We start from the raw sequence: 10,302 nt of genomic DNA, 5'->3' as shown, positions 1-10,302 counted from the left end.
ACAACAATTAACGATACTAATATTACCCTAAGAATCCTTCCAGGTCGAGACTCGAACGTACGACAACTGGCTTGCGAAACTAGCTTCTTGCACTCTGAGCCACATGCTGCTGAGCTGTAATCAAAATGCAACAAATTTTGGATTCGTACTGTTGGAAGGATCAATACTTCTTAATCTTTGAACTGGCTTACTTTTACTCTACTGAATATGGTCAGCTATATTCATGTTGCAAATCAAAGATTTTAACATAAAAACTTGCTAAAAACTATCACGAAATCATCAACGATTGAAATCTTTGATCTCTCCCATATTAAAATCCCTATTAAACCCCGAAATGGGGTCACTCTCGCAAAAATTCACAACTTCAATTAAATAGAACAGGGAGCACCCAAACTGCATGATAAGAACATGATAAGAATTCCATGGCCAATGTTTGTTTGTTTGTTACACTTATAGACAAGCGCCAATCAGTCAGTGCTAGGTTTGCTGTTCAAATGGACCAATATTTAAAAAAATATTGCTTGTACTTGGCTATACTTAGCTTGGGCCGACCGATCTTAGCAAACACATACGGTAGTGGTTCTTTGATTTTTGCTAGTAATTTAGTAATGCAACCTACTATACAACAGCCACCGAAGGAAGCATCTGTCAAGCTGGTGAAAGTATTGGAAGATGCGTAGAAATCCACCAGTACCCCCAGTTTCTGCGAATTCTTAGACAACGGACTCGCACCAATGATGAAACCGAATTCCTGTTGCAGCATCTATGCGGTAATACGATTTCGCGGAAAATATTGGCTTGCCTTCCCGTGAGAATTAACGATCCAGGATGTGGTCAACAGTTCACTGAACGAATAGTGAAAGGACAACTGTCGAAATTAGATGAGTATCCATGGATGGCATTGTTTCAGTACAGGAAACCACGCGGACAGACTGGATTTCACTGCGGTGGAGCGCTGATCACCAAACGGTACGTCCTATCAGCGGCTCATTGCTTTGTAGGTTTGCGCAGCGGTTGGGCAGCTATCAAGGTTCGGCTCGGAGAATGGGACTTCGAAGTAGATCCGGATTGCACCGAAGAGGACGACGAAATTAACTGTGCTCCTCCGGTACAAGAGATCGACCTAGAGCAAATCATACCGCATGAAGGATTCTCAGTGAAAGACTCGAACAAGGAACACGATATCGCGCTGGTACGACTAGCCAACGAAGCGATTATCAGTAACTTTGTGAAACCGATTTGCCTTCCGGAGCCGGGCGATGTGGAATACGACAGTCAGTTGTACGATGGAATTATGATAGCATCGGGTTGGGGCAAAACGGAAAATTGTGAGTTCGAATTTGCTAAATTTGCTTGGGTTGTTAAATGATTGACTCCTTCTAGCGTCGTCCAGTAGGTATAAACTTTATACTAAGTTGTGGGCCGTAGACTATTTGGAATGCAAAGCATCCTACAGTAAGGCTTTACGAATTCAGTTGGGATTCGATCAGTTCTGTGCTGGCAGTGACGATGGACGGGATACGTGTAACGGAGATTCCGGTGGACCGCTGATGAAAGAAGTAGCCCTTCAGGGACGCTTCTATCTCGCCGGGTTAGTAAGCTTCGGACCTAAACGTTGCGGTGAACAGTTGCCTGGAGTTTACACTAAAGTAGAAGGTTATTATAAATGGATCGTTAGTAACGTATTGGAGTCTGATCCTGGTAGATGATCTTCCTATAAACATTCTATGTTAAAAAGTCTTATTAATTGTATCACAGACAAGCAAAAATAACATGAAAACCATTTCATGCTTCTCGGAATATATACATGGAACATTTCATAGAAAATCACATTTTCTCGGTTCTGAATCAAATGATTTTTTTTTTTTTTTAAATTCCGCGTTCACAAAAAAGAGTCTTTTTCAACAGCCCGTACTGAAAAATCTAGTAAAGACACAAAAATTTGTCCAAAACATAAAATGTGCGTTTTTTCCTCAGCTTTCAAATAAACTGTACCAAAAACCAACCTTTTTATTTATTAAATGAAAAAGTTAAAAATTCGACGATTTTCACAAACTTAGACTCAAAGGAAAGGTACTGTTGTCTCAAAAAACTTTTATTTAAATTTGCTATAGATCTAACTTACGGTTCCGGAATTACAGGGTGATGAGTGAAAAAAACTGCTAATTCAAAAATTTGGCTTCATAGAAAAAGATGTAAACGATCTAATTTATCAAAAATAGTAAATTAGTTCCTACAGTTGACAGGTTTTGGAAGTTGAAAACTATACAAACTCACATCGGATATCACGGTTCCCGGAATCTGGAACCGGATGTACCGAAAAAGTGGTAAAATCTTCAAAATGAAACTAACTCACTTTTCTTAGTGACCGTTCAACCGATTTTCTCAAACTTAGAATCAAATAAAAGGGCTTACTGTCCTTTATAGAATAGCTAAATCTGAATCTGACCTCCGGTTCAGGAATTACAGGGTGATGAGTGTTTGAAATTACAAGCCGTCGTGAAGTGCGACGATGCAAGAAAGGGAGAAATTCTTCAAAATTGAACTCAAAATTGTTACAAATTGTAGGTAACATTAGTTGCTGGTCATACGAATAGACTTTGGATATACCTGCTTTGGAGGTTTTGTCTACAATTTCAGACAAAAACTCCAAAACAGAACGCACTCACTTTTCTCCTCAACAGCCCAATCGATTTTCACAAATAAAAAGATCAAATAAAAGGTATTCCAGAAATGCGGAGAAGTGTGTTTAAAATTTCAAACCGTCTCTTAGACCGATGCTGCAAAAAACTGAAAAAAAAATCTTTTAATTTTGGCATAAAAATATTTCGATTTTTAGAGTTTGTGACCGAACAACTTTCCCTGTTTCTATTCCATGCGCAGTTTTTTCATGAATACTACAGTAATATTGCTGAGAATACTAGTCATAAGAGAAAGGCATCATTATAGGGTGGATTAAAACGGGTTTTTTTCAACACTTTCGCTTTTTTATAACAAAATATTATTAAATTCAACTGTTCGTGCATGCCGAAAATGTTACATCCGCGCGCCATCTGATTGTCGTCGCAGAGAGAAGATCTCAATATCTCACTCGCCATCTCACGTTCATCGATCGTCTCACCGAAACATAAGATAGGACAGCCATGATGGACAACCTGTGTTTCCGGACACACCATTATAAAAAGGGTCGCCGACCACATAAAATTCTCTTATTCGTCAGCTGATCAAGGAAGACGTCAACCCAGCGAGTGAAGTGTATAGAACAGTATGTAAGGCAGAGTGCGCGAATTTAACCCGTCACATCAAATTTAGTTAAATTAATTATAAATGTAAAAGTTAGCTAAGTTAAATATAATATAGTAGTTTTAATGCAAAAAGTGAGAGTGAAGTCAATAAAATAAGCTTTTCGGGAATTACTGCACCGGATCATCGTCGAATCTCCGAAGTCCGTCAGTCCCACGTAGAAGGGCATAAAACTGCAGCCACCGTACACTATCGTCGCTCTGTAATAAAAACCGTAAGTTCTTCTGCTGTTCTCCCTGTGCTACTCGACATTTGGTCCTTCGAACCGGATAAGCGTCGAACTCCGTTTATCCACCATCGTGACGCTCGCTGCGACGCCGTTTCGTCCGCAATTCTTGACGCTCTGTGGGACGCTGTCCGCCATTCTACTAGCTAATGATCCGGTTTAAGACGCCATCGGAGAACAATTCTTGTGTGATAAAATTTCTACTGCTTTCGCCGAATCGAGGATAGCTGCTTCAGTTCATAAATACAAGGCATGCTAATTGCCTGTACAAGGTAATTAGGGTTTCAAATTTCACATATTGCATCGTTTGAGCTACGCGGTCTTCTGTTTTCAGAACCGGTAAATTTCTTATTTGGTGCTCGTGTCAACGCTGTCGGTAGCAACGTTTCACTCCTGATCACTTAACGGAAGAAGGCAGTTTAAACAGCATTTGAAATATTTTCGGCGAAAACTACTAGTTGTTGCTGAAATCCAGATCGCCACCAGGAGACGGTGAAGGAAATTCGTTGCATTTGCATTTATACAAGGCAATCAATTGCCTTTTAAAGGTAATTAGGGTTCCACTACATTTAACCCATTAAGTTTGTGCTGCGCGGTCTTTCGATTTGCAGATTCGTGTCACCGTGAAAATGGCTACCGATCGGCGTATTAAGGGGCTGAAGCTGAGGCAGAGAAGTTTGCTGACGTCATTCAACGCCATCACGAAGTTCGTAGACGATTACGATGAAGAACATCACGCCGATGAAATACCTGTTCGCCTAGAGAGCATCATCAAGCTCTGGGCTGACTTAAATACGGTCCAAGCGGAACTGGAGTCTCTCGACGAAGCCAGTTTGGATGAGCAGCTGAAGCTACGCATGGACTATGAGTCGGCCTATTATCGCAGTAAGGGATTTCTGCTGGCAAAAAATAAAATCAATGCACAGTGCGTATCTAGTTCTGCATCAACAAGTCGTGTCCCTCCGTCGGCATCGCAGGTGCGTTTGCCCGACGTAAAACTTCCCGTTTTCAATGGAAATCTTGACAATTGGCTAAATTTTCACGATTTGTTCGTTTCGTTGGTGCATTCGTCAGTCGATCTCTCAAATATTCAAAAGTTTTATTATTTGCGTTCGTCATTGTCGAGCGATGCCTTAAAATTAATACAAACCATTCCACTGAGCGCAAACAATTATGCGGTTGCTTGGAATTTACTGATTGAACATTATCAGAACCCCACTCGTTTGAAACAGACATATGTTGATGCTTTGTTTGAATTTCCGTCGCTTCGTAAAGAATCTGCTTCTGATTTACATTCGCTGGTAGAGAAGTTTGAAGCCAACGTCAAGGTGCTACAGCAACTAGGGGAGAAGGTCCAGTTTTGGGACATACTGCTGATTCGGATGCTGAGTGTTCGCCTCGACCCAACAACTAGAAGAGACTGGGAAGAATTTTCATCGACGAAGGATGCGATTTCGTTCCGAGACCTGACGGCATTCATTCAACGCAGAGTCACTGTGCTTCAGAGCATTCAGGGTACTACGGTAGATGTCTCCATTTCCGGTCAAGTGAAAAAACATAATCAACGACCAATCACAAGCAATAATGCTACACAGCTCAACGTTAGGAAATGCGTCGTTTGCAATGAGCACCATCCCGTCTACCAGTGTACATCGTTCTCCAAGATGAGTCTAGAGGATAAAGATAAGGAAGTTCGTCGTCATCATCTTTGTCGGAACTGTTTGCGAAGGGGCCATCAGGCGAAGGAATGCTCATCAACTAGCACTTGTCGTAGGTGTAGAGGTCGTCATCATACTCAACTTTGTACGAGTTCACCAGTTGCTAACTCAAATATGAAACCACATAACGTCAAAGATGAGAAATCCATATCCACTGATAACACCAGCATTCAACCCTCTGCACTGGTGTCAGCATCATTAGTCGAACCAGCCAGCTTCGCTTCTGCTAGTGAAAGGAGAAAGACAATTTTACTTGCTACTGCTGTGATCATCGTGGTCGACGACAATGGAAACGAGCACATGGCACGTGCGCTGTTGGACTCTGGCAGCGAATGCTGTTTCGTCACCGAGTCGTTCGCTCAGTCTATCAAAGTCAAGAGAAGGAAGATCAACCTGCCTATTGCTGGTATTGGTCAATCATCAACGCAAGCTCGTCATAAATTACTATCTACAATTCGCTCTCGCACTGGAAGGTATTCGACTAATTTGGAATTTCTAATTCTTCCGAGGATTACCATCGATTTACCGTCAACATCAGTTGATGTCTCGTCCTGGGAGATTCCACCGAGCATACAGCTAGCCGACCCATCATTTTATAGTACCAGTTCGATAGATCTAATCCTAGGAGCGGAAATTTTCTTCGATTTATTCAAGGTTTCTGGTAGAATTCCACTCGGTGACAATCTTCCAGTACTCGTAAACTCCGTTCTTGGCTGGGTAGTGTCAGGAAGGTCCACAAGTTGTCAATCAACAACTCCTATTGTTTCGAATCTTGCTACCGTCAACGATGTTCACCATTTACTAGAGAAATTTTGGTCAATCGAAGAAGACAACGTTTCACCTTGCCATTCTGTTGAAGAAGCTGCCTGCGAAGAACATTTTCGTCGTACCGTAACCCGCAACTCAGAAGGGCGATACGTTGTTCGTCTACCACTGAAGCAAGACGTTCTAGCTACTCTCGTCGACAACCGTCGAACTGCTCTCCGTCGTTTCTATCAACTAGAATCTCGTCTGCATCGTAACTCCGATTTGCATCAACAGTATCGAGCCTTCGTCGAAGAATATCATTCCTTAGGACACATGCAGCGTGTGGACGAGAACGACACAACTCCGCCTGTATGTTATCATCTTCCGCATCATGCTGTAATACGTGAAGATAGCACTACAACTAAATTGAGAGTGGTATTTGACGCATCGTGCAAAACCCCAAACGGTCCATCACTAAATGATGCGCTTATGGTTGGACCAACCGTCCAAGAAGATCTTCGCTCAATCATCATGCGCTCTCGAACTCATCCAGTCATGTTAATAGCAGATATCAAGCAGATGTATCGCCAAGTACTGGTTGACGAGCAGGACACCTCACTGCAGAGGATTGTCTGGCGCGTTTCCCCCGACAGTCCGATGGAAACCTACGAACTCAAGACCGTAACCTACGGTACAGCCAGCGCTCCATATCTTGCCACGCGAGTTCTTCAGCAGCTGGCCGACGACGAACACAACAATTATCCCAAGGCAGCCGAAGTTCTTCGCAAAGACTTCTACGTCGACGACCTTTTTTCGGGTGGAGGAAACATTGAAGAAACAATAGAGATTCGTAAGCAACTCAACGAACTGTTATCGAAGGGTGGATTTGAACTTCGAAAATGGGCGTCCAATGAGCCAACAGTTTTAGAAGGTATTCCGCCTGAAGATCGGGCTCTACGAGAAACAGTTGACTTAGACCGAGATAAATGTATAAAAACTCTTGGCTTGCTTTGGGAACCATCAACGGATCAGTTGCGTTACAGAATCCAGCTTCCGCCATCAACGGATACAATACTCACGAAACGCATAGTTTTATCGTACATCGCTCGCTTGTTTGACCCACTTGGACTTGTTGGACCCGTCGTTGCCACCGCAAAGGTCTTCATGCAGAAACTCTGGGCATTGAAAGATAAGGACAACAAGGCTTGGGACTGGGATAACGATCTTCCACCAGCCATCAAGAATCGCTGGTACCACTATCAATCGCAACTCTCGCTACTAAATAATCTACGCATTGACAGGTGCATTCTGCTTTCTCAATATGTTTCAGTTCAACTGCACTTTTTCTCTGATGCTTCAGAATACGCGTATGGGGCGTGTGTTTACGTTCGCTCTACAGATGCCTCAGGCACAGTTAAAGTTCAATTGCTGACAGCGAAATCGAAAGTGGCATCATTAAAAAAGCAAAGCATTCCGCGATTAGAACTATGCGGGGCTCTGCTATCTGCGGAATTACATCAAAAGGTCAAGTCATCGCTGCAAATCAACGCCGAATCATACTTTTGGGTCGATTCTACAATCGTTTTGTGTTGGCTGAAGTCCACTCCGTCAAAATGGACAACTTTCGTAGCAAACCGAGTCTCCAAGATACAAACCGCATCCAGAAATTGCCCTTGGAATCACGTTGCAGGTCAACAAAATCCAGCAGATCACATTTCAAGAGGCCTTGATGCAGCAAATCTTCTTCGATGTGATTTGTGGTGGCGGGGATCTCCATGGTTGCATAAGGAACAAATCGACTGGCCATCTCAACGACTCGACGACATTGACCATCCTGAAGCTCTCGCAGAAGCACGAAAGACACCAGCCGCAATAGTATCTACACGCGTCGAGCCATCATTCATCGACCAGTTTATAGAAAAATTCTCTAATTTCCAGCGTATGATTCGAGTAGTAGCATATTGTCGTCGATTTTTGCAAAACTGTCGGAGGAATTCAACGAGAGCGGCAGAAGCTGAAAAATTAACGGCAAAAGAGTACAAAGAAGCAGAAACGGCGATTATCCGACTGATTCAGCAGCAAACATTTGGTAACGAGTATGAAGCCCTTCAGCATGCGCAACCAGTGTCCTCCAAATCTCGTATACGTTGGTTTCACCCGTTCATAGATGCAGATCAACTCATTCGAATCGGTGGCAGACTTGGAAAATCAAGTCAGCAATATGACAGCAAACATCAAATTCTTCTCCCAGCATCGCATCAATTTTCAGTTTTACTCGTGCGCTACCATCACGAAAAACATCTGCACGCAGCGCCTCAACTTCTGCTCAACCTACTTCGCTTACGATATTGGATCACCGGGGGCAGAACACTTGTACGTCGAATTGTTCATCAATGCGTAGTTTGCTTCCGAGCTCGTCCCAAGCTTGTAGAGCAATTTATGCCTGAATTACCTGCATCACGAGTAACTGCAACTCGACCATTCACAGTTACCGGCGTTGATTATTGGGGACCTATTCAGCTAAAACCACCGCATCGACGAGCTGCACCTACCAAGGCATATGTAGCAGTTTTTGTGTGTTTTGCAACGAAGGCTGTGCACCTTGAACTTGTTGGCGATTTAAGCACCGCAAAATTCATCGAAGCGCTACGTAGATTTGTCTCACGTCGTGGTTTGTGCTCAGAAATATACAGCGACAACGGTCGAAACTTTATTGGAGCAGCCAACGAACTTCGTCAACTAGTTAAAACCAAAGGGCATAATCAACAAATCGCTCAAGAATGTGCTGACAATGGAATTCAGTGGCATTTCAATCCACCAAAAGCATCGCATTTCGGTGGCCTATGGGAAGCCGCAATATCATCAGCGCAAAAACATTTCGTTCGAGTTCTTGGCACTCATACACTTGCCTACGATTCTATGGAAACACTGCTGACACAAATCGAATGCTGTCTCAACTCCAGACCGATTGTGCCAATGTCCGATGACGCAAGCGATTATGAAGTACTTACCCCAGGACATTTTTTAGTTGGCACCGCGCTCAAGGCTGTCCCAGACAATAATGTAATTGATATTCCCTTCAACCGATTACGACAATGGCAACAAACGCAAAAATTATACCAACAACTGTGGAAACGATGGCATCTTGAATATTTATCAACATTACAAACCCGTACAAAATGGTACAATCCGCCTGTGCACCTACAAGAAAATCAATTGGTAATAATTAAGGACGAAAATGCCCCACCGATGAGCTGGAAAACTGGACGAATAATTCAACTTCATCCTGGTGACGACGGAACAACACGCGTAGTGACATTACTAACACCTACCGGTCGTTACACTCGACCTGTATCAAAAATATGTCTGCTGCCTATCTCGTCGCCACTAGAAAGAAATGAATCACTTACCTGTGCCAAATCAACCTAGATGTAAACAAACCACAACATCAGTTATGATGCACCATTTGTCTTCAAATCTTCCTCACAATTCATATGCAGCGGAGATTTACTTACCCGTTTCTACAATCAGCTGCTGAAATTCAATATGATTAGAGCTCACATAATGTTGAGACAAGGTAAGAACCTGTCTAACATCTTACTTTCCAAAAAAACCATCTACCGGGTCTTCTATTTTGGCTCATTCTTCTTCTTCTTCTTCCTTTCTGGTTGGCGTCACCTCACTTGAGATGACGCCGAATTGATGGCACAGCAACTAAGGCTATATTGCCAGTTAATTTTCGTTTATAGTCCAGTGGACTTTCTTTTCACTTGACTACAAGCGAAAATCTCGCTGTGTGGCTGCGTCGAATCGTCAAAGTAAGGCTGAAAATCCTTTCTTTCTTGCGAAATACTCGAATTTTCCCCGGACTAACACGATGCAACGTGCTCACCCGTTGAGAGTTTCACCGGAAGTCATTTTGGCTCATTTCATGCTCCGGATTGACGGTCATCAACAAACCATCACACGAGAAACGTTTCAACACCATAAACATACAAAGGATTACATTCACTTCATCAAAAAGTGTATTGGCGAGTCCACACTTTCTGACGGGGGCAGTATGTTCGTGCATGCCGAAAATGTTACATCCGCGCGCCATCTGATTGTCGTCGCAGAGAGAAGATCTCAATATCTCACTCGCCATCTCACGTTCATCGATCGTCTCACCGAAACATAAGATAGGACAGCCATGATGGACAACCTGTGTTTCCGGACACACCATTATAAAAAGGGTCGCCGACCACATAAAATTCTCTTATTCGTCAGCTGATCAAGGAAGACGTCAACCCAGCGAGTGAAGTGTATAGA

The 10,302-nt window shown here is 43.0% G+C and overlaps 2 protein-coding genes across 2 annotated transcripts; both read left to right on the top strand.

Annotated features, from left to right (window-relative positions):
- Positions 1 to 487: 487 nt before the first annotated feature.
- Positions 488 to 2,005, top strand: LOC131440288 (CLIP domain-containing serine protease B4-like). Its single transcript, XM_058611423.1, has 3 exons — positions 488 to 573; positions 630 to 1,328; positions 1,384 to 2,005. The coding sequence occupies exons 1-3, from the start codon at positions 495 to 497 to the stop codon at positions 1,707 to 1,709; spliced, it is 1,104 nt and encodes a 367-aa protein (XP_058467406.1). The 5' UTR covers positions 488 to 494; the 3' UTR covers positions 1,710 to 2,005.
- Positions 2,006 to 4,158: 2,153 nt separating this feature from the next.
- On the top strand, positions 4,159 to 9,423 carry LOC131427338 (uncharacterized). The gene has a single exon (XM_058590430.1). The coding sequence runs from the start codon at positions 4,159 to 4,161 to the stop codon at positions 9,421 to 9,423; it is 5,265 nt and encodes a 1,754-aa protein (XP_058446413.1).
- Positions 9,424 to 10,302: the final 879 nt, after the last annotated feature.

Source organism: Malaya genurostris, chromosome 1 (genome assembly GCF_030247185.1).
Source record: "Malaya genurostris strain Urasoe2022 chromosome 1, Malgen_1.1, whole genome shotgun sequence".
Taxonomy (NCBI): Eukaryota; Metazoa; Arthropoda; class Insecta; order Diptera; family Culicidae; genus Malaya; species Malaya genurostris.
This window is presented reverse-complemented; position numbering and strand designations above follow the sequence as displayed.

What these genes read in the sequence shown, in the direction of transcription:
- LOC131427338 (XM_058590430.1), top strand. Translation starts at nt 4,159, where the DNA reads ATGGCTACCGATCGGCGTATTAAGGGGCTGAAGCTGAGGCAGAGAAGT.
- LOC131440288 (XM_058611423.1), top strand. Translation starts at nt 495, where the DNA reads ATGGACCAATATTTAAAAAAATATTGCTTGTACTTGGCTATACTTAGC. An exon ending in GATCTTAGCAAACACATACG is followed by an intron (nt 574 to 629) that starts GTAGTGGTTCTT and finishes ACTATACAACAG; the next exon opens with CCACCGAAGGAAGCATCTGT. An exon ending in TTGGGGCAAAACGGAAAATT is followed by an intron (nt 1,329 to 1,383) that starts GTGAGTTCGAAT and finishes GACTCCTTCTAG; the next exon opens with CGTCGTCCAGTAGGTATAAA.